The sequence below is a fragment of the Osmerus mordax genome, chromosome 24, assembly GCF_038355195.1.
Source record: "Osmerus mordax isolate fOsmMor3 chromosome 24, fOsmMor3.pri, whole genome shotgun sequence".
Lineage (NCBI taxonomy): Eukaryota > Metazoa > Chordata > Actinopteri > Osmeriformes > Osmeridae > Osmerus > Osmerus mordax.
The window spans coordinates 278,952-302,789 of NC_090073.1; the positions used below are offsets into that span (position 1 = coordinate 278,952).

The 23,838-nt window shown below is 47.0% G+C and overlaps 4 protein-coding genes across 4 annotated transcripts; 2 read left to right on the forward strand and 2 right to left on the reverse strand.

Moving 5' to 3' along the window:
• Positions 1-6,330: 6,330 nt before the first annotated feature.
• LOC136932715 (C-X-C chemokine receptor type 4-like) lies at positions 6,331-8,355 on the reverse strand. The gene is made up of 4 exons (XM_067227940.1): positions 8,341-8,355; positions 7,698-7,894; positions 7,161-7,444; positions 6,331-6,935 (listed from the first exon to the last, which is right to left on the reverse strand). Exons 1-4 carry the CDS (start codon positions 8,353-8,355, stop codon positions 6,331-6,333), a joined length of 1,101 nt encoding a protein of 366 aa, XP_067084041.1.
• Positions 8,356-8,998: 643 nt separating this feature from the next.
• LOC136933059 (piggyBac transposable element-derived protein 4-like) lies at positions 8,999-11,401 on the forward strand. Its single transcript, XM_067228439.1, has 2 exons — positions 8,999-10,789; positions 11,288-11,401. The coding sequence occupies exons 1-2, from the start codon at positions 8,999-9,001 to the stop codon at positions 11,399-11,401; spliced, it is 1,905 nt and encodes a 634-aa protein (XP_067084540.1).
• A 366-nt stretch (positions 11,402-11,767) lies between these two features.
• LOC136933060 (piggyBac transposable element-derived protein 4-like) lies at positions 11,768-13,690 on the reverse strand. The gene has a single exon (XM_067228440.1). It carries the CDS (start codon positions 13,688-13,690, stop codon positions 11,768-11,770), a length of 1,923 nt encoding a protein of 640 aa, XP_067084541.1.
• Positions 13,691-14,333: 643 nt separating this feature from the next.
• LOC136932664 (C-X-C chemokine receptor type 4-like) lies at positions 14,334-16,362 on the forward strand. Its single transcript, XM_067227859.1, has 4 exons — positions 14,334-14,348; positions 14,795-14,991; positions 15,245-15,528; positions 15,758-16,362. The coding sequence occupies exons 1-4, from the start codon at positions 14,334-14,336 to the stop codon at positions 16,360-16,362; spliced, it is 1,101 nt and encodes a 366-aa protein (XP_067083960.1).
• The last annotated feature ends 7,476 nt before the right edge of the window (positions 16,363-23,838 follow it).

A 23,838-nucleotide genomic window follows, 5' to 3' on the forward strand; every position in this document is an offset into this window, starting at 1 on the left:
AATATATTCCAGACATTCAACTTGAAAAATTTAGCTAGGAAGGTGGAATACACAGAGCCTCTGATCCCGCTTAGGTATAAGAACCTAATTGCCTTCTCTTTAAAGTCGACCTTGGTGTGTTTATCCAAAATGACCTCGAATGAGTCGTGTTGTTTTCGAGTCGTCTGCAGCAGATGTTCGTCCTCAGCTGTGATGTCGCACATCATTCGGAATCTATCGTCAGTTGAAGTCATCTCCTTAAATGGAAACTCGGACGACCGGTTTTCAGGACTATCGAATACATTATCCCCAAAGGTCGACATGTACATGTCTAGATCTTCGTAGTAGCTCTTGTTTTCTAGTCTCAAAGTAATACCCTCGCGTCCACAAGCCGTCAGCACTGCCACAGCGTCTGAGTCTCCGGAACAAACTGTCACGCTACCTTCCAGAAGGTTTGCCAACTCCACGAGTAACATGTCAGCTTCTACATTCTTACATTGCAGACAGGCGTCCCTCAATGTAGAAACTTCTACAGTCTCAGGATTCGCAAAAGTCGCCACGAATACACCCTTGAATCCGGCAGGTCTTTCTATGGAGCCGGTATGGCAACCGTCGGGTGTGTCACATTCAAGAGGTTTCATATCTTCAGGTGTCGTCACAATTACGCTTTCGTCCTTACACTCCTGGCAGTCCAAGTACTTTTGGTGAAACGACACCAGGTTATTGATCGAGTTTCCCTCGACTATATCATCCTCTACTGAGTCTCCGTTTGACCCGGTTACTAGAAACAGCTTGTTTTTCATACCCATGCCAGCCAACATCTTCATCATGGTGTATTCAATGGCGCACAGATTACATCGGCAGAACTTTATATGAGGCTCAAGGTCTTGCTTCTGTCTGACCTCTGTCACAGCTGGCTTCGGAGCTGCTGCTCCATCCTTCACAAGCACTACACACCGACTGCCTGAATCTTCCCATTTGTAATGAGACGCCAGCCTCCTGGCCATATTCACAATTGACGCCTCTGAATCATCCTTAATGTAGTCAACAGCTTTGACTTTGTGGATTACCATTAGATGATCTATCAGAGTCCAAGTCTGTTGTTCACAAGGTTTGTTGACCAATTCAAATGGTGCTAGGTGAGGGTTAGCTAGCATTGCATGGATAGCATTGTGTTTCAACCCCATTTCGCCTTCTAGAAAAATGATGTTATCCGATAAAATGAAATTAAACTTGGGTATGTGCTCTGTTTACACACTGACTAGAGTCCTCCGTGAGTGTGCTTTATAGTAAGCACAGGTGGATGACTATTGCAGGGTTGGAGGCTCACAACTACCCCCTGCACATGGAACATTAGGACAGTACATGTGAGTATATTATTACTATTCATCTTGATTTGTAACAGTCTGCATTTTCAAGTCATCTGAATTCTCAACAACTTTCATCCTTTTCTCCTGGTTGAAAAGTGTGTTTCTGTAACATAAATCGGTAGGGTCTAACCAGGAGACAGTGTTTTTCAGTGAGGAGGCCAGCTTAGTTTCTACTCTCATGTTAACACACATGGGAGTGAGACAGTTAAGTACCTGGGAACAAAAACACTTCAGCAACGGGAACGTCTTGCGGATATTCTTAGAAATCGTTGGCCTTGAACAACTTCTTATAGTAACCTGGTTGGTCCCCGGTCTGATTATCACCAGGTAGGCAGCTGACCGCTCTGCCATGCTGGGGTAAGTGAGAGAAAACATCACCCATGTCAGCCACAGCTGAGTGTTGTATCGTCTCAAGGTGACAGCGTCTAGAATGTCACGGTTCCTAGTCTTGACCTCCAACAGTGCTACATTATCCTTAACAGTATCATGTGCCACCAGGTCCACCTCTGTGTACAATCCCCCCGTGTAGCAAATCGATTTACAGCCCCTAGTACAGCTGTTATGATACGTGTACGATCCAGGTTTGCTGAACATATCCGGTCTAGGTACACCGGCGACCTTAAGGCCTGCACAAATTGGAGTAAGACGCAGAGCCTTCAGCTGTGTGAGTATGAGACGTGACACAGGGCCTACATCATACATGGTCTTTTTTCTATTGAACACGTCCTTACACTCCTTGTCTACCGCAACACCTATTCCGATCGACATACGACTATTGTCCCATAGGAGTCCGGAGTGGTACAGAGTCAGGGATTTAGACCTAACGAGTTGCAACAGAGCTTCCTTGAATTTTGCAACCTTCGATTCTGGAACGTTCAGATTTCTTAGATAATCAGAAACCCACTCAATGGAGCTATCCGGGTTGTCATTAATGTCCTTGACAAGTTTTGTGTAAAGATCCATGTTTATCATGTTGTGACCAACCGAATGCTTTTTGTACCACTTGAGTCTATTCAGAGGTTTGGTGATACCCTTGACCTTATACCAACGTTGATCGGCTGTTGACTTTGCATACAGCACACCAGGTTCCGTGCTTCGGAAGTCAATCGCGGGTCTTTGGAGCTTCATTGTATTAAATGTTCAGGCTTGTTACGTTGCTACAACAACCATATCCTTTGGCTAGAACATAAGGTTGAAGTTTGCAGAATTACAGTTGAGTCAGACCCGCGTTGAGTGACATGAGTCTCAGGAAACAAAACATGAGAGGCTTTGAGTCTCTGATATCCACGAGTAAGGATCTGTTTAACAGTAGAATGTCAACGATGCCGAACGGTGTCATTATGAATGTAGCCAAGTTCAAGGGCAAGTTGGGGGCCACCATCGCTGTCATCACCTCTCTGATCGTTGGATTTTTGACAATCCCTAACAACATTCTCTACTTCATCAACAACAACCACAGTACAAGGATTAAGGGCAGGCTAGATGCTGACTCCGCTCATCGGTCTCCCTCGGAGGGGAGACCTGACTATGAGTATGCTTATATACACTCAGGAATAGCACTCATCACACTCGGATGTCTGGCCATGGTCGTGAGTATAGTGCTTAGTTATTTCGCCTCCAAAAGCAAACGGAAAATCAATGATTCTGAGGGTTCTTACAAGGGTTTGGAGTCACCCAACACTACCGGGACAGTGATGGCATGTCTCATCATGATGAACATTGAGTTGCTCATGTCTGTGATCGCGGGCTGCATGGAGTTACTGTACCGACCTTTGATCACTGATGCTCAGAGATTGCATAATATGGAGTGTGCTATAGCTGTGTTCAATATCATAATCTACATCATGTACGTGGTGACCATGGTGTTGACTTCCACTGTCCTAAAGGGAAAGTATGAAAGAGTCTCGATTGATGTTCAGAGAGAACCGTCCGATGTGGTGAACATGCCACTCTCAACCCGAGACTATATGAGCAGGGGTGTCAACTCTTACAATTCACAATCCAGCTTCATGTAACAAACTCACCACCTCCAAAGTCTTCACATTCTACGTTGGGAAACAACCTTGGAACTGGAACGCTCTACACGCCCGCAGGAACACAGAAAGCAGTCAGACCCTCTAGAAGAGACGCTGTCTAGGACAGACGCTGTCTGAGTTGTTATGTAGTAGATGTTTTGTTATTGTTATTATGTCTCGATGTAGATGATTGAAGTACTGTGTGTTAGTGTGAATAAAGTACAATGGAACTGTACCACATCACGTTTCGTTTTTATTCACTTACAACCAACATAAAAAGGTTATGTCTATTAACATGTAAACTTACAATGAATTGGTTTCATGTGACAGTGCATATTTATCCAGGCTACATTCACTTTTTATCACAAACAGGGAAGCTTTGCAGGCGAGGCAGTGGTAGACTGTGGCAAGATGATCATTCTTGAAGAAATTATAGACCTAGCAACCGATCAGATGCCTAGTGAATGACAGAAATGTTTGTTATCACTTTCACAATGACAACTTTAACAATACAGACACGACACAATGTACAAGATAACAAGAGTTGAAGAGTCCATCTCACCCAGAAAGTAAGAATAAAGCAGACATACCTAACCCTCCTGTCACTACCTACCAACATATTAACCATGGAGTCATCACAAGATGAAACACCCAAGTCACTTACATGACTAATGTGGACATCTCAACCTCTCCATCCTCCTAACAGCGTTCGTCAACTCGCAGTGAAATATTATCAACAGGCAAAATGGATCAGTTTTACGATTGTCTCCTCGTAAAGAACAGGATCCTGACAAAATACGAGAAAGAAACCTTACAGAGCGTCAACGTAACATTCTATATCCACGATGATGATGATACCATGATAGGACTTACAGACAGTCGCTTCATCAGACCCATGTACCTAGAGTTGACACACTACTATCATCTTGACGCGATATTAGCCATGGTTGCAACTTACATCGATTCAGGAGTGAAAAGTCTACATGACTATCCGGTGAGACATGTGCGATGTGAAGCAACATAAGGAGTCCAATCGTTACGATCCACTGTCACTTACAGGGATGAATACATTGTCACTTCGTAATATGGCAGATTCAGGCTTACATAACAACAGCAAATGTTAGAGATCATCCCGTCGCTGCAAGTTCCACAGTATGTATTATACCAATGGAGTGAATAAAAGTATGACTGAACATCCCATTTAACCCGTTGGTGTTGGTGTTACACAAGTCCCAAATGTGCTACGGAAGACGGATTGCACAGTCCATTTAACACTTATCCCATTCCGTTGTGAATGTTTGTGTCTATATATATCTACATGTCTCGTTGTGGTACAATGTAGAGACAGATGGCTACATTTTATATCACGCATATGACAGTTGTTACATTCCAGGTGTGTGGTGGTTGTGCAAAATAATTAATTGCTGAGATGTGTGAGGTGTGTTTTTCAAGAGGACGGACTAGGTACTAGGGTTACAGCCTGTGTGAATTCCAATAGTCGATTTAAAAACACCCCCCCCTCTAGTGTTATCATGTCGACTGTGAAAGGTCTTCAATAACCCTTGTGCTACCTTAGGGTCGTTTTGACCCATAGGTATGTTTTGCTAACTTTTCATGCTAAAAAACCAAAGTGAAACATTTTCTCTATCCTTTGCGTGGTATCGACGTCGTTTTGACCACAGCTATGTTGTGCTAACTTTTCATGCTAAAAAAACCCCAAAGTGAAACATTTTCTCTATCCTTCGCGCGGTTGCTCCTTTGGTTCTCGACGAAGGCTGTCGCATTTTTCTATCCTCCCCTCCCTGACCTTCCCTGCTTGGCTGTGTCTTGTCTTGTCTCAAGATACTCTCTCATCATCACTCTCCGAAACTAGAAGCATGGAATTAATTAGCTGGTCTCTCAATGCAATTGACACCATCTTCTCGAAGATAAGCTCGGGTTCAGGGGAACCTAACTGTCCGGACGGGACGTTCGTAGCTGGCTACACGATGGACGCGTGGGAGAATTGGCGTGTGGTGTGTCCAGCGGCGCGTCGCCTGCTTGTTTCCCCAGGGTGGCTGGCGGGTCTGTGTCCAGCGCCTACCATAGCTGCAGGTCCCGATGCTGCTTGTCTACCTCCCAATTCCCGTTGCAAGTCACGTGTTTTTGTAAATGTTGTTGTGCTTATGTGCTGAGGTTTTTGTCTGTTCCCACACTGTACTCCTCTGGGAGCATTGTCTGGGGGTTGCCTTTTTCTCTCCTCCTCTCTCCTCATGTTATGCTGTAACTTTCTAGTTGGCGCCGAAAATGGCTGCCTAGGTAGGCTCTCCTGCCAAAGTAAATTCCTTGTCTGTGCAAACTTTCATGGCGAATAAACACCAATTCTGATTCTGATTGGTTTTGACCACAGCTATGTTGTCTGCGTTGTCTATTACATCACCCTCGCGCTGTCTCCGGGTCCTTGTGAGCCCCCTGCACTAATTTGGCATTGTAATAATGTGTTTTGCTCCTTGTATATTCTAAAATAAGGAGGAGGAGGAGGAGGAAGCATACACCTGGTCCAAGCCACTAGTCTGAAACCTAGTTTCATTCTCAATATAATGTTTCAGTGCTTTTGACATGCGTTTGTTTAGAACCATCATGAGTCAAAGTTGAGTCATAGTTGGTGTGTGTGATGATGATGATGATGACGACAGTGATATAGACACATCCAAGACTACCAGCACTAACTGGGATGGAGGGAGGGTGAACACCTCCAAATAATTGAAACTAACACACACACACATATACATACTGACAACTCTGAGAGACAGGAAGACTAAGACAAAAAGTGAGAACATTTCATTTCGAAATTTTATTGTATATAAACAAACTTAAAAACAGACAAGGGACAAAGTCATGGATCAGCAGACTACCCTCTTCCCATATATAGGACGAAACATTTACACCCTCATCCAACCCACACCTACATCCACACCCATATTATGTTAGCTGGAGTGTAGAATAAATGTCTCAGACTCTGTGGTAGTAGAGGTTCCTGGGCGTCTAGGAGGCAGGCTCGTCATACTGGAGATGAGGCGACCGAGTGTTGAGTCCTCCTGTCTGGCGGACCTCTTGAAGTCCGCCCCCAGGAAGGCGTACAGCAGCGGGTTTAGACAGCAGTGGGCAAATGCCATGGGTTCAGCCACCGCCAGCCACACAACCAGCACCACCTCCAGACTGCAGCCCCTGGGAAGGACCTGTAGACGCATGAGGGCATCCACAGTGATGCCAGCACCATACGGGAGCCAACACAGGAAGAAGCAGACGATCAACGCCACAGTGGTCCTGACAGCTCTGCGCTTCTGTCTCTGCCCCTGCAGAGGCCCGATGCGTGTCAACCTAGACACGATGACACAGTAACACGCCAGCAAAACTAGGCCCGGTACCAGCAAGCCCACCAACACCAGCTGCAGGTGGAACACTGACTCCCAGAGAGGAGCGTTGTCAGCTGGGTATAAGCGCTGGCACACAATCGTCCCATCTCCTGTTTCCCAAGTCCTGGCAAACACTATGTCTGACACGGCCAAGAGAGCCGCAGGCGACCAGGCTCCTGGAAAGGAGAGGGGAGGGGGGGAGACGAAGAGGAGATTCGGTGGTTAGATCAGGAGATGGAGAATACAAGTGAAGATGTACCCCTGTGCATACATCTGAAGCATGGGCACGTCGAGAGAGAGAGAGAGAGAGAGAGAGAGAGAGAGAGAGAGAGAGAGAGAGAGAGAGAGAGAGAGAGAGAGAGAGAGAGAGAGAGAGAGATGAGGCTAGAGACGTAGCTCACCTACAAACACCAGTCTCCGTGCCAGTAGCTGTCTTGTGCGTGAGGTGTGCGCGTCTGTTGCTTTGACCACAGCTAGGTAGCGGTCCAGACTGACAAAGGCCAGGATGAGCACACTCCCATACAGGTTCACCGTGTAGATGACGTGCACGGCCACACAGGTGCCTAATCCGAAACGCCAGTCCGTCAGGGCGGCATCCGCTGCCCAGAACGGGAGCGTCAGTACAAAGAGAAGATCGGCAGCAGAGAGGTGCAGTCGGTAGCGGTCTGTCAGACTCAATTTTGACCTGGGGACAATCAGATAAAACCATTCTGTGTGTCATCTTCTACATCAGAATCAGAATGTGTGTTTATCCGCCATGTAATGTGTTGTAACACAAACAAGGAATTTACTGTGACAGGAAGGTGCATATAATAAACGAATGTACGGATCTTTCGTTCTTTCTTTTTCAAAAGATTAAAATGTACAAAGTAACAAACTAAACTTACTAAAGGACTAAACTAATATAACATCTTTGTCATCGTCTTCTTTATTCTCACCTGCGCTGGCAGCCAAGCACCATCCACACCAAGCCGTTCCCAGTGATGCCCAGGACAAAGATGAAGCCGTAGACCACAGGGAGGAACACTCTCTTGAGGTCAGGGGTTATAACTTGATCCAGGTCACACTGATCATCCAGAGCCAGCCCCAAGTCACCAGAACCAGTGTCGTTTATGTCATAGTCAAACACAATATGCTGTAGGGAGGGAGAGACAGAGAGACGGATAGGATGGGGGGGAGAGATGGCAACAGTCATGAGATACATAGAAAGACACTAGTAGATGAAGTGAGATAGAATAAGCAGTTTCACCATAAGCCACCATAACTTGCCTTGATAAAAAAGGATGACATGATGACTGTTCTGAATTGAACTGAAAAGATTCTTGACCAAACATATATTTTTTAAGTTGTACAATCATCTTTCTATTTGCTGAGACCAACTTTCCAGACTATAATGATCCTTTATCCTTTTTATAAATATCCTTTATCTAAAGATAAAGCCCAAATAACTAGACAGACCTGCCACATTGTGACTGTGGGACCTTCCATGGGGGAGCAGTTGTAAAATGACCTTCAATGTACACCTACAAATCATAGATACATAAATACAACAACAAAGCTGAATAAGACCTTGCCGCATACCTCATAGTAGGACATGATTGAGAGGAGCCTGGGTCTCTGTCTCCTCTGCTGAGCGGAGCTGAGTACACTTCTCCCTTCAGTGGAGTTTAATATCTCTCACATTCACCCCCCAGAGCCCATACAAGTAGGAGGACTACACTTCCTCATCCCGGTTGGAAGAATACACTTCCTCATCTCGGTCGGACAAATGAGTTCCCTTCCCCCCTCGTCTCTGTGGTAGAAATGCACTTCCTCATCCCGGTTGGAAGAATACACTTCCTCATCTCGGTCGGACAAATGAGTTCCCTTCCCCCCTCGTCTCTGTCGGAGGAAATGCACTTCCTCATCCCGGTTGGAAGAATACACTTCCTCATCTCGGTCGGACAAATGAGTTCCCTTCCCCCCTCGTCTCTGTCGGAGGAAATGCACTTCCTCATCCCGGTTGGAAGAATACACTTCCTCATCTCGGTCGGACAAATGAGTTCCCACCCCCCCCCCCCCCTCCACCGTCTCTGTCGGAGGAAATGAGCACCCATCACCCACCCCTGCAACTAAATGAGCAAATACTGAGCGCTTGGACATTGAGTGCGAGAGGAGGATGTCTGGGGAAGTGCTACTACTTACATACATTCAGCGGGTTAGGGTCAGGCCAGCAGCCGTCGTCTAGAGTCACACAGCTATGGCTGATGATTTTACTGCGCTGCAAGTTCTACAGCAGATGTTTGCAAATGTCGAGCAGGTTGACTCTGAAGAGGAGACAGAGGATGTGTCAGAAGAAGAAGACGCGGAAGAGTGCCATGCAGAGAATGTGTCAGAAGAAGAAGAAGACGCGGAAGAGCGCCATGTAGAGAATGTGTCAGAAGAAGAAGGCGATGAAGAGCGCAACGCAGAGAATGTGTCAGAAGAAGAAGAAGGCGGAGAAGACGGAGAAGAGCGCAACGCAGAACGCCGCGACCTGTCGGCGCCCGAAGAAGACAAAGCCGACAGTGATCCTCACGAGGACCAAGTCCCAGATACTTTCGTGTCAAAAAACGGCAAAATCAAATGGTCTTCGGTTCCGTGTGTGACTGCGCCGCCGCCGCAGCGTAAAAACACAGAGAGGCCCCCCGGACCCACAGCTTACGCCGTTTCCCACGCCCGTGACATGGTCTCCACGTTTTTACTCTTTGTCACGCCACAAATCGAAAGAGTGATCTTGGACGAGACAAATCGCGAAGGCTATCTGAAACGTGGAGAGGAGTGGAAATTCATGGACGCCACTGACCTACGCGCCTACTTAGGGCTGCTAATCCTGGCGGGGGTGTACAAGTCCCGAGGCGAAGCAGCCGCTAGTCTATGGGATGCACAAAGCGGCAGAGTGATTTTCCGTGCTACGATGCCGCTCAAACTCTTTTACACGTACTCGTCAACGCTACGATTTGACGACCGTGGGACACGAGCGGCGAGACGCGCCACGGACAAGTTGGCGGCGATACGAGAGGTCTGGGATATGTGGGTAGAGAGATTACCCCGCCTCTACGACCCAGGGCCCGAAGTGACCGTCGATGAACAACTGGTCGCGTTCAGAGGACGGTGTCCTTTCAGGCAGTACATGCCGAGTAAACCGGCAAAGTATGGGATCAAGTCGTGGGTCGCGTGCGATGCAAAATCAAGCTACGCTTGGAAGATGCAAGTGTACACCGGGAAGTTGAGCGACGGAGCGCCGGAGAGGAACCTGGGGATGCGCGTCGTGCTCGATATGACAGAGGGCCTGAAGGATCGCAATGTCACGTGTGACAACTTATTCACCTCTTACGAACTCGGACGAGAGCTCATGACGACGAGAAACATGACCATGGTTGGCACGGTCCGAAAGAACAGGTCCGAGCTCCCGACTGAGCTGCTAGCGACAAACAGGCGACGGGTGCTGTCGTCGCAGTTTGCCTTCACGCCCACCACCACTCTAGTTTCCTACCTCGCCAAGAAAAAAAAGAACGTTTTACTCATGAGCACACGCCACACAGACGCCGAAATCAGCGACAGAGACGACGGGAAACCGACCATCATCCTAGATTACAACCGCAACAAAGGAGGGGTTGACAATCTGGACAAGGTCGTCACTTACTACAGCTGTAAAAGGAAGACTGCCCGCTGGCCCCTCGTCATCTTTGACAATATGATTGACGTCTCCACCTACAACGCCTTTGTGATATGGAGAGAGATCAACCCCAACTGGATGCCCGGCAAGCGCAACAAGAGGAGGTTTTTCCTCGAGCAGCTTGGTAGGGCACTTGTGAATCCGCTGATCGAAAGAAGACAACGTGTCCCCCACACGGCAGCGGCTGCTGCGGTTGTGAGAGGTCTCCGGACGGCCAGCTGTCGTGGTCCGCCACCTCAACGGCAACCTGAAGAGGCTGACGACGATGATGACGAAGCCCCCGCAGCCGCCTCATCGGCAGGACCGTCATCCTCACCACCGGTCACCTCTTGTGTTAGTAAGAGGAAGAGATGTCAAGTCTGCCCGGTGAAGAAGGACAATAAAACGACCACCGTTTGTCGTAGGTGTAAGAAGTATGTCTGCAGAGCCTGTTCGCATGTATACTGCCCCACATGCCCTCCCTGAGTTGTCAGTTGTGAGTTGTCAACTGAGTAAAGTCTAGAGTGGTGGTGGGGGTGAAGGCAAACAGGACACGACAACGGGAGTAATACAAATGTTTAACTTTATTTATTTTTATTGTGAAAAGTATTCACAACATGACCCAAAGGTAGCACAAGGGTTAAAGTTGACATCATCAGAATTTAAGACATGTTCAACACCAATACACCACCGTGAGCATGACAACTCTTGGTGACCATATCATATGTAAAGGATCTCATGGAGGTATCCCCACCTTTAGAGGTGAAGACAATTTTGATCTCGGAGCCCAACACCGTAACGGTTTCTGACCATAAGCTGGCTTCGTTTTTTTGGTGTGGGGTTCCGTCGTAGATGACATACGCCGAGGTAGCGACCATCCTTCCGTTGTCTGACACTGTCACCCAGGGATTGGCACAGTTGATCACGGGAGTCGTCATCCTCGCAGGCCGAGTGCGGCCGCCGTGACCGGAGGTGTGCGTATCTTTAGCTTTAGGTTCAGACGGAGCTGCCTTCGTGTCGGAAGACCTTGGAGCCGTCGTATAAACATGGCAACCCAAGGGTCCGACGTTGATATTCAGGTCCAGTGAGCCGACGTCCAGGTTTCTGATGGCCCCATCGACCACAATCGAACCCCCGACGGCAGGAGTGAACGATATGGTCTTTGGTTGATCAGAGTTACTCATACTGCTGCTAGATATCTCAGCTGACTTGATTTTAAACATCAATGGATGGATACATGCCAAGCACAAAGCTTTATACACCATGCATGCAAATGACTCCTCCTCCATGCTAGAGTTTACTTTACTCAGTTGACAACTCACAACTGACAACTCAGGGAGGGCATGTGGGGCAGTATACATGCGAACAGGCTCTGCAGACATACTTCTTACACCTACGACAAACGGTGGTCGTTTTATTGTCCTTCTTCACCGGGCAGACTTGACATCTCTTCCTCTTACTAACACAAGAGGTGACCGGTGGTGAGGATGACGGTCCTGCCGATGAGGCGGCTGCGGGGGCTTCGTCATCATCGTCGTCAGCCTCTTCAGGTTGCCGTTGAGGTGGCGGACCACGACAGCTGGCCGTCCGGAGACCTCTCACAACCGCAGCAGCCGCTGCCGTGTGGGGGACACGTTGTCTTCTTTCGATCAGCGGATTCACAAGTGCCCTACCAAGCTGCTCGAGGAAAAACCTCCTCTTGTTGCGCTTGCCGGGCATCCAGTTGGGGTTGATCTCTCTCCATATCACAAAGGCGTTGTAGGTGGAGACGTCAATCATATTGTCAAAGATGACGAGGGGCCAGCGGGCAGTCTTCCTTTTACAGCTGTAGTAAGTGACGACCTTGTCCAGATTGTCAACCCCTCCTTTGTTGCGGTTGTAATCTAGGATGATGGTCGGTTTCCCGTCGTCTCTGTCGCTGATTTCGGCGTCTGTGTGGCGTGTGCTCATGAGTAAAACGTTCTTTTTTTTCTTGGCGAGGTAGGAAACTAGAGTGGTGGTGGGCGTGAAGGCAAACTGCGACGACAGCACCCGTCGCCTGTTTGTCGCTAGCAGCTCAGTCGGGAGCTCGGACCTGTTCTTTCGGACCGTGCCAACCATGGTCATGTTTCTCGTCGTCATGAGCTCTCGTCCGAGTTCGTAAGAGGTGAATAAGTTGTCACACGTGACATTGCGATCCTTCAGGCCCTCTGTCATATCGAGCACGACGCGCATCCCCAGGTTCCTCTCCGGCGCTCCGTCGCTCAACTTCCCGGTGTACACTTGCATCTTCCAAGCGTAGCTTGATTTTGCATCGCACGCGACCCACGACTTGATCCCATACTTTGCCGGTTTACTCGGCATGTACTGCCTGAAAGGACACCGTCCTCTGAACGCGACCAGTTGTTCATCGACGGTCACTTCGGGCCCTGGGTCGTAGAGGCGGGGTAATCTCTCTACCCACATATCCCAGACCTCTCGTATCGCCGCCAACTTGTCCGTGGCGCGTCTCGCCGCTCGTGTCCCACGGTCGTCAAATCGTAGCGTTGACGAGTACGTGTAAAAGAGTTTGAGCGGCATCGTAGCACGGAAAATCACTCTGCCGCTTTGTGCATCCCATAGACTAGCGGCTGCTTCGCCTCGGGACTTGTACACCCCCGCCAGGATTAGCAGCCCTAAGTAGGCGCGTAGGTCAGTGGCGTCCATGAATTTCCACTCCTCTCCACGTTTCAGATAGCCTTCGCGATTTGTCTCGTCCAAGATCACTCTTTCGATTTGTGGCGTGACAAAGAGTAAAAACGTGGAGACCATGTCACGGGCGTGGGAAACGGCGTAAGCTGTGGGTCCGGGGGGCCTCTCTGTGTTTTTACGCTGCGGCGGCGGCGCAGTCACACACGGAACCGAAGACCATTTGATTTTGCCGTTTTTTGACACGAAAGTATCTGGGACTTGGTCCTCGTGAGGATCACTGTCGGCTTTGTCTTCTTCGGGCGCCGACAGGTCGCGGCGTTCTGCGTTGCGCTCTTCTCCGTCTTCTCCGCCTTCTTCTTCTTCTGACACATTCTCTGCGTTGCGCTCTTCATCGCCTTCTTCTTCTGACACATTCTCTACATGGCGCTCTTCCGCGTCTTCTTCTTCTTCTGACACATTCTCTGCATGGCACTCTTCCGCGTCTTCTTCTTCTGACACATCCTCTGTCTCCTCTTCAGAGTCAACCTGCTCGACATTTGCAAACATCTGCTGTAGAACTTGCAGCGCAGTAAAATCATCAGCCATAGCTGTGTGACTCTAGACGACGGCTGCTGGCCTGACCCTAACCCGCTGAATGTATGTAAGTAGTAGCACTTCCCCAGACATCCTCCTCTCGCACTCAATGTCCAAGCGCTCAGTATTTGCTCATTTAGTTGCAGGGGTGGGTGATGGGTGCTCATTTCCTCCGACAGAGACGGTGGAGGGGGGGGGGGGGGTGGGAACTCATTTGTCCGACCGAGATGAGGAAGTGTATTCTTCCAACCGGGATGAGGAAGTGCATTTCCTCCGACAGAGACGAGGGGGGAAGGGAACTCATTTGTCCGACCGAGATGAGGAAGTGTATTCTTCCAACCGGGATGAGGAAGTGCATTTCCTCCGACAGAGACGAGGGGGGAAGGGAACTCATTTGTCCGACCGAGATGAGGAAGTGTATTCTTCCAACCGGGATGAGGAAGTGCATTTCTACCACAGAGACGAGGGGGGAAGGGAACTCATTTGTCCGACCGAGATGAGGAAGTGTATTCTTCCAACCGGGATGAGGAAGTGTAGTCCTCCTACTTGTATGGGCTCTGGGGGGTGAATGTGAGAGATATTAAACTCCACTGAAGGGAGAAGTGTACTCAGCTCCGCTCAGCAGAGGAGACAGAGACCCAGGCTCCTCTCAATCATGTCCTACTATGAGGTATGCGGCAAGGTCTTATTCAGCTTTGTTGTTGTATTTATGTATCTATGATTTGTAGGTGTACATTGAAGGTCATTTTACAACTGCTCCCCCATGGAAGGTCCCACAGTCACAATGTGGCAGGTCTGTCTAGTTATTTGGGCTTTATCTTTAGATAAAGGATATTTATAAAAAGGATAAAGGATCATTATAGTCTGGAAAGTTGGTCTCAGCAAATAGAAAGATGATTGTACAACTTAAAAAATATATGTTTGGTCAAGAATCTTTTCAGTTCAATTCAGAACAGTCATCATGTCATCCTTTTTTATCAAGGCAAGTTATGGTGGCTTATGGTGAAACTGCTTATTCTATCTCACTTCATCTACTAGTGTCTTTCTATGTATCTCATGACTGTTGCCATCTCTCCCCCCCATCCTATCCGTCTCTCTGTCTCTCCCTCCCTACAGCATATTGTGTTTGACTATGACATAAACGACACTGGTTCTGGTGACTTGGGGCTGGCTCTGGATGATCAGTGTGACCTGGATCAAGTTATAACCCCTGACCTCAAGAGAGTGTTCCTCCCTGTGGTCTACGGCTTCATCTTTGTCCTGGGCATCACTGGGAACGGCTTGGTGTGGATGGTGCTTGGCTGCCAGCGCAGGTGAGAATAAAGAAGACGATGACAAAGATGTTATATTAGTTTAGTCCTTTAGTAAGTTTAGTTTGTTACTTTGTACATTTTAATCTTTTGAAAAAGAAAGAACGAAAGATCCGTACATTCGTTTATTATATGCACCTTCCTGTCACAGTAAATTCCTTGTTTGTGTTACAACACATTACATGGCGGATAAACACACATTCTGATTCTGATGTAGAAGATGACACACAGAATGGTTTTATCTGATTGTCCCCAGGTCAAAATTGAGTCTGACAGACCGCTACCGACTGCACCTCTCTGCTGCCGATCTTCTCTTTGTACTGACGCTCCCGTTCTGGGCAGCGGATGCCGCCCTGACGGACTGGCGTTTCGGATTAGGCACCTGTGTGGCCGTGCACGTCATCTACACGGTGAACCTGTATGGGAGTGTGCTCATCCTGGCCTTTGTCAGTCTGGACCGCTACCTAGCTGTGGTCAAAGCAACAGACGCGCACACCTCACGCACAAGACAGCTACTGGCACGGAGACTGGTGTTTGTAGGTGAGCTACGTCTCTAGCCTCATCTCTCTCTCTCTCTCTCTCTCTCTCTCTCTCTCTCTCTCTCTCTCTCTCTCTCTCTCTCTCTCTCTCTCTCTCTCTCTCTCTCTCTCTCTCGACGTGCCCATGCTTCAGATGTATGCACAGGGGTACATCTTCACTTGTATTCTCCATCTCCTGATCTAACCACCGAATCTCCTCTTCGTCTCCCCCCCTCCCCTCTCCTTTCCAGGAGCCTGGTCGCCTGCGGCTCTCTTGGCCGTGTCAGACATAGTGTTTGCCAGGACTTGGGAAACAGGAGATGGGACGATTGTGTGCCAGCGCTTATACCCAGCTGACAACGCTCCTCTCTGGGAGTCAGTGTTCCACCTGCAGCTGGTGTTGGTGGGCTTGCTGGTACCGGGCCTAGTTTTGCTGGCGTGTTACTGTGTCATCGTGTCTAGGTTGACACGCATCGGGCCTCTGCAGGGGCAGAGACAGAAGCGCAGAGCTGTCAGGACCACTGTGGCGTTGATCGTCTGCTTCTTCCTGTGTTGGCTCCCGTATGGTGCTGGCATCACTGTGGATGCCCTCATGCGTCTACAGGTCCTTCCCAGGGGCTGCAGTCTGGAGGTGGTGCTGGTTGTGTGGCTGGCGGTGGCTGAACCCATGGCATTTGCCCACTGCTGTCTAAACCCGCTGCTGTACGCCTTCCTGGGGGCGGACTTCAAGAGGTCCGCCAGACAGGAGGACTCAACACTCGGTCGCCTCATCTCCAGTATGACGAGCCTGCCTCCTAGACGCCCAGGAACCTCTACTACCACAGAGTCTGAGACATTTATTCTACACTCCAGCTAACATAATATGGGTGTGGATGTAGGTGTGGGTTGGATGAGGGTGTAAATGTTTCGTCCTATATATGGGAAGAGGGTAGTCTGCTGATCCATGACTTTGTCCCTTGTCTGTTTTTAAGTTTGTTTATATACAATAAAATTTCGAAATGAAATGTTCTCACTTTTTGTCTTAGTCTTCCTGTCTCTCAGAGTTGTCAGTATGTATATGTGTGTGTGTGTTAGTTTCAATTATTTGGAGGTGTTCACCCTCCCTCCATCCCAGTTAGTGCTGGTAGTCTTGGATGTGTCTATATCACTGTCGTCATCATCATCATCATCACACACACCAACTATGACTCAACTTTGACTCATGATGGTTCTAAACAAACGCATGTCAAAAGCACTGAAACATTATATTGAGAATGAAACTAGGTTTCAGACTAGTGGCTTGGACCAGGTGTATGCTTCCTCCTCCTCCTCCTCCTTATTTTAGAATATACAAGGAGCAAAACACATTATTACAATGCCAAATTAGTGCAGGGGGCTCACAAGGACCCGGAGACAGCGCGAGGGTGATGTAATAGACAACGCAGACAACATAGCTGTGGTCAAAACCAATCAGAATCAGAATTGGTGTTTATTCGCCATGAAAGTTTGCACAGACAAGGAATTTACTTTGGCAGGAGAGCCTACCTAGGCAGCCATTTTCGGCGCCAACTAGAAAGTTACAGCATAACATGAGGAGAGAGGAGGAGAGAAAAAGGCAACCCCCAGACAATGCTCCCAGAGGAGTACAGTGTGGGAACAGACAAAAACCTCAGCACATAAGCACAACAACATTTACAAAAACACGTGACTTGCAACGGGAATTGGGAGGTAGACAAGCAGCATCGGGACCTGCAGCTATGGTAGGCGCTGGACACAGACCCGCCAGCCACCCTGGGGAAACAAGCAGGCGACGCGCCGCTGGACACACCACACGCCAATTCTCCCACGCGTCCATCGTGTAGCCAGCTACGAACGTCCCGTCCGGACAGTTAGGTTCCCCTGAACCCGAGCTTATCTTCGAGAAGATGGTGTCAATTGCATTGAGAGACCAGCTAATTAATTCCATGCTTCTAGTTTCGGAGAGTGATGATGAGAGAGTATCTTGAGACAAGACAAGACACAGCCAAGCAGGGAAGGTCAGGGAGGGGAGGATAGAAAAATGCGACAGCCTTCGTCGAGAACCAAAGGAGCAACCGCGCGAAGGATAGAGAAAATGTTTCACTTTGGGGTTTTTTTAGCATGAAAAGTTAGCACAACATAGCTGTGGTCAAAACGACGTCGATACCACGCAAAGGATAGAGAAAATGTTTCACTTTGGTTTTTTAGCATGAAAAGTTAGCAAAACATACCTATGGGTCAAAACGACCCTAAGGTAGCACAAGGGTTAAAAATCCCTTCAACCCGCCCTTTAACCCCACCCTGCCTTCCCATTCCCACCCTACCTTTAACACCCTTCCGAGTTCCCCACTGGATGTTGACCCGCCCTTTAACCCCACCATTCTTCCCGATCCTGATTTTAACAACACTCAGGATTCTGGTTTCACCCCCCCGGCCCCACCACCCACAATCAACACCGGCACACCGTTCACCTCAGACACCGTCACGGACCCGTTAATAATCATTCCCCTAGTCACCACATTTTCACATAAAACTCGACCCCTACAACATGCATTCAAACACAACTTCACCACGGCTCAACGCACATACCCCGCACTAAAACCCTACAGGATCATTTCAGCATACAGAAAAAATAAAAGCTTAAAGGACATACTCATACACACCAAATTCAGCACCATGCCCTCTCCAGCAGCCAAACCTCATACACTTCATTATAAATACAGAAAGTTCATTACAAACCCTCACAGTCACACATCAGCTCCAGTCCCGGACAACCTCACCTTACAAACCTCCAATGCAGTATACATCATCACCTGCACCCTCTGTCACAAACACTACATAGGAGAAACCGGTTCATCAATAGACACTAGGCTCAAACAACACCTATACAACATCTCACGGGCACACCTACAAACAACACTCGTCACACACTTCCAGGAGCACCCCGTCACTCACCTCATCATATCTGGTGTGGAGTCGGGGTCCGGGTGGTCCAGTGGACAGCGGAAACACGCCGAAAGAAAATGGATCACACAGTTAAACACAATTACACCCCTGGGACTGAATGAAAAAACATAACACTCTTCATCTCATACAAGACCTGCTTCACTCAATAAATATATTACACCTTCAACAACACTTACCTTGATCAGCACCATCCACCGTCACACAGCATCTGCAAAAGAACAAACACATTACTTCACAACACTTTGGAACATATACATGTACACACTCATACATATTCTTACGCATACATGACCTAAAGTAATATACACACACATAACTTACCTGACTATATATTCATACACACGCACACACTTACATACTGGCACATAGATCTACACACTAAAGAACAAATTCAACAACACCTACCTTGGTCCTCCACTCCTCAGCACCATCCACTCAGCCACCACCACACAGCACCTGTAAAAGAAAACACACACATTATTTCACAACACCTTTTTTTTGTATTTCTGTTTTCCTTCCCCTCCTTTGTTATATATATTTTTTTTAAACACAGAAATGATAGGCCCGCGCTCTTTAAGACCATCCAGTTTTTCTTTTTAACCCCACCCTAACCCAAACCTAACCCTAACCCTAACCCTAACCCTAACCCTTTCTCTTACCTAAACCCAACCCTCCTGCTCTCAACCCTAACCCCACCTGCACCCTATCCTAACCCCAACCCTAGGCCCCTGGTGGGTCTCTCTTTTTCTTGTCTTAAACCTAACCCTTCTTGCTTTCTCTTCTAACCCTAACCCTCTTTTACTCCTAGCACAGGTAAGTATTATTGTTGATATTCATGTTGTTTTATTGTTAAGTGACTTTGTATTGGTAAGTATTATTGTTGACATTCATGTTGTTATATTGTTAAGTGACTTTTTATTGTAAAGACGCTTTGGTTCAAGGCGGTTGTTTAATTAATAAATGTATGTGTATTCCGCTGGTGTTTTCTTTATTCTCTCCAGTTACACCTCAAGACTGCATTAGGGTGGACTGTTTTTCTGTGGACCAGACTACTATTTTTCCAAATTTATCTGTTGATTCACCAATTGGACTGGAAACACACACTGGGGATTTGATCAACCCTGGTGGGCCTGCCTATGGGGAGGGTGTCTAGTGTTTCGAAGGCCGAAACGCCCGATGATCCTAGGTATACTACTGATGATGTGTTTCCACAATTTAGATTCACATTTGGATTTATTTCTCACTTCTACTTGACTGACAGACGATAAGACAGCTGTACTTATGTTAGCAATGGGGAGTGTTAAAGTCTTTGGACAACAGTATGTCATCCCAGAGGGATGTTAATGCTGATAGGCTCCTACTGGCCAAAAAAGGTTAGGTCTTAAAGAAGAAGACCAGACAGTGACAGAAGACTTTGACACGGGATGTTGGATGAAGACTTGTACACAGGATATTGGAAGAAGACTTGGACACGGGATTTTGGAGGAAGACTTTGACACAGGATGTTGGATGAAGACTTGAACACAGGATATTGGAAGAAGACTTGGACACAAGATGTTGGATGAAGACTTGGACTCAAGATATTTTTATTCTGATGACCTTAGCAATGGGTAGTGTTAATGTCTTCGGACAACAGTATGTCATCCCTGGGGGTTGTTAATACTGATAGGCTCCTATTTGCCAATAAGGTCAGGTTGGAAAGAAGACAACAAGACAAGGATATTCTGAACACAGGATATTGGAAGAAGACTTGGACACAAGATGTTGGATGAAGACTTGGACTCAAGATATTTTTATTCTGATGACCTTAGCAATGGGTAGTGTTAATGTCTTCGGACAACAGTATGTCATCCCTGGGGGTTGTTAATACTGATAGGCTCCTATTTGCCAATAAGGTCAGGTTGGAAAGAAGACAACAAGACAAGGATATTCTGAACACAGGATATTGGAAGAAGACTTGGACACAAGATGTTGGATGAAGACTTGGACTCAAGATATTTTTATCCTGATGACCTTAGCAATGGGTAGTGTTAATGTCTTCGGACAACAGTATGTCATCCCTGGGGGTTGTTAATACTGATAGGCTCCCATTTGCCAATAAGGTCAGGTTGGAAAGAAGAAAACAAGACATGGACATAGGATCATCAGGAACAATACGTCCAAGAAGAATATCCTATGTTACAATTGGTAGTAGTAAAGTCTTCAGACAACTGTATCCCTGAGGGTTACTAATACTGCTCCTATTGGTCGATAGGTCTGGCAGGGGAAAGGGAGGAGCCTATAAAACAGACTCCTGCTCATTCATTCATTTCAGGGGGACAGAGTGAGTGGGGTTTCAGGTGCGCGTGCCTAAATGGGGTCTCACCTGTACTGTGGTCCCGTTGGGGTCCCACAGGGTGTTTCCTCGTGATTACTGCCACACCTAACTCTGCCGGGGCCTTGGCCCCACTTGCTCATATTGCCCCCTTTCCATTTCCGCTCTTATTTATTATATTGCCTCAAGAAGATATTTTACAAGGTTTTGTTCACTCTACAATTTTTGTAAGATAGCCTGTGGCCTTGCTCTCCTATTTTTGGATTTTTCACAACACTCTGGACAAGCTTGAACAAGATTTTTCACAACACTCTGGACTGAAGTAAACAGGACTTCCTCATTCCAGTCTTCTACAGGATTTCTTCACTTGACAATCAATTTAGGATGGCCTGTGGATCTCCTAATTTTGGATTCTTCACATCATTCTGGACCGGGTCAAACAGATCTTCTTCACTATTCCCTGCTTTTCCTACTCTGTCTCTGCCTTCCACCCCCTGGGATTGATTCCTTTGGGCTGGGCGGGAGATTTCGACTCAAGCCCCGTGGGCAGCAGTGTCATTCGCCCTGTGGGTGTCGACCCTGTATGAGTCACTGATTTAATTTTCCTCTCCTTCTCTTACCTAAACCCAACCCTCCTGCTCTCAACCCTAACCCCACCTGCACCCTATCCTAACCCCAACCCTAGGCCCCTGGTGGGTCTCTCTTTTTCTTGTCTTAAACCTAACCCTTCTTGCTTTCTCTTCTAACCCTAACCCTCTTTTACTCCTAGCACAGGTAAGTATTATTGTTGATATTCATGTTGTTTTATTGTTAAGTGACTTTGTATTGGTAAGTATTATTGTTGACATTCATGTTGTTATATTGTTAAGTGACTTTTTATTGTAAAGACGCTTTGGTTCAAGGCGGTTGTTTAATTAATAAATGTATGTGTATTCCGCTGGTGTTTTCTTTATTCTCTCCAGTTACACCTCAAGACTGCATTAGGGTGGACTGTTTTTCTGTGGACCAGACTACTATTTTTCCAAATTTATCTGTTGATTCACCAATTGGACTGGAAACACACACTGGGGATTTGATCAACCCTGGTGGGCCTGCCTATGGGGAGGGTGTCTAGTGTTTCGAAGGCCGAAACGCCCGATGATCCTAGGTATACTACTGATGATGTGTTTCCACAATTTAGATTCACATTTGGATTTATTTCTCACTTCTACTTGACTGACAGACGATAAGACAGCTGTACTTATGTTAGCAATGGGGAGTGTTAAAGTCTTTGGACAACAGTATGTCATCCCAGAGGGATGTTAATGCTGATAGGCTCCTACTGGCCAAAAAAGGTTAGGTCTTAAAGAAGAAGACCAGACAGTGACAGAAGACTTTGACACGGGATGTTGGATGAAGACTTGTACACAGGATATTGGAAGAAGACTTGGACACGGGATTTTGGAGGAAGACTTTGACACAGGATGTTGGATGAAGACTTGAACACAGGATATTGGAAGAAGACTTGGACACAAGATGTTGGATGAAGACTTGGACTCAAGATATTTTTATTCTGATGACCTTAGCAATGGGTAGTGTTAATGTCTTCGGACAACAGTATGTCAACCCTGGGGGTTGTTAATACTGATAGGCTCCTATTTGCCAATAGGGTCTGGCTGGAAAGAAGACAACAAGACATGGATATTCTGAACACAGGATATTGGAAGAAGACTTGGACACAAGATGTTGGATGAAGACTTGGACTCAAGATATTTTTATTCTGATGACCTTAGCAATGGGTAGTGTTAATGTCTTCGGACAACAGTATGTCATCCCTGGGGGTTGTTAATACTGATAGGCTCCTATTTGCCAATAAGGTCAGGTTGGAAAGAAGACAACAAGACAAGGATATTCTGAACACAGGATATTGGAAGAAGACTTGGACACAAGATGTTGGATGAAAACTTGGACTCAAGATATTTTTATTCTGATGACCTTAGCAATGGGTAGTGTTAATGTCTTCGGACAACAGTATGTCATCCCTGGGGGTTGTTAATACTGATAGGCTCCTATTTGCCAATAAGGTCAGGTTGGAAAGAAGACAACAAGACAAGGATATTCTGAACACAGGATATTGGAAGAAGACTTGGACACAAGATGTTGGATGAAGACTTGGACTCAAGATATTTTTATTCTGATGACCTTAGCAATGGGTAGTGTTAATGTCTTCGGACAACAGTATGTCATCCCTGGGGGTTGTTAATACTGATAGGCTCCTATTTGCCAATAAGGTCAGGTTGGAAAGAAGACAACAAGACAAGGATATTCTGAACACAGGATATTGGAAGAAGACTTGGACACAAGATGTTGGATGAAGACTTGGACTCAAGATATTTTTATCCTGATGACCTTAGCAATGGGTAGTGTTAATGTCTTCGGACAACAGTATGTCATCCCTGGGGGTTGTTAATACTGATAGGCTCCCATTTGCCAATAAGGTCAGGTTGGAAAGAAGAAAACAAGACATGGACATAGGATCATCAGGAACAATACGTCCAAGAAGAATATCCTATGTTACAATTGGTAGTAGTAAAGTCTTCAGACAACTGTATCCCTGAGGGTTACTAATACTGCTCCTATTGGTCGATAGGTCTGGCAGGGGAAAGGGAGGAGCCTATAAAACAGACTCCTGCTCATTCATTCATTTCAGGGGGACAGAGTGAGTGGGGTTTCAGGTGCGCGTGCCTAAATGGGGTCTCACCTGTACTGTGGTCCCGTTGGGGTCCCACAGGGTGTTTCCTCGTGATTACTGCCACACCTAACCCTGATCTCCCCTGATGAAGCAGAAATTACTGCGAAACGTCGGGTTTTATCTTTTTATGCACATTTGGTTTTATCTCCTTGAGTTTGGACATTGATAATTTGATTTTAAAGTTTAATAAAGTTACAATTTTAAAATCAGTTTGGGGAGGGCTCTTTTTAGACTCTCTGCAGCAAAGGTTTCCCAGGATTGCTTTTTCTCTTTTTAATATCCATCTACAGGCCCGGGCCCTTTTTACCTACACCAGGAACACA

What these genes read in the sequence shown, in the direction of transcription:
- LOC136932715 (XM_067227940.1), bottom strand. An exon ending in GTGCTTGGCTGCCAGCGCAG is followed by an intron (nt 7,445 to 7,697) that starts GTGAGAATAAAG and finishes GATTGTCCCCAG; the next exon opens with GTCAAAATTGAGTCTGACAG. An exon ending in ACGGAGACTGGTGTTTGTAG is followed by an intron (nt 6,936 to 7,160) that starts GTGAGCTACGTC and finishes TCTCCTTTCCAG; the next exon opens with GAGCCTGGTCGCCTGCGGCT.
- LOC136933059 (XM_067228439.1), top strand. Translation starts at nt 8,999, where the DNA reads ATGGCTGATGATTTTACTGCGCTGCAAGTTCTACAGCAGATGTTTGCA. An exon ending in CACCACCGGTCACCTCTTGT is followed by an intron (nt 10,790 to 11,287) that starts GTTAGTAAGAGG and finishes GTTCCGTCGTAG; the next exon opens with ATGACATACGCCGAGGTAGC.
- LOC136933060 (XM_067228440.1), bottom strand. Translation starts at nt 13,690, where the DNA reads ATGGCTGATGATTTTACTGCGCTGCAAGTTCTACAGCAGATGTTTGCA.
- LOC136932664 (XM_067227859.1), top strand. An exon ending in GTGCTTGGCTGCCAGCGCAG is followed by an intron (nt 14,992 to 15,244) that starts GTGAGAATAAAG and finishes GATTGTCCCCAG; the next exon opens with GTCAAAATTGAGTCTGACAG. An exon ending in ACGGAGACTGGTGTTTGTAG is followed by an intron (nt 15,529 to 15,757) that starts GTGAGCTACGTC and finishes TCTCCTTTCCAG; the next exon opens with GAGCCTGGTCGCCTGCGGCT.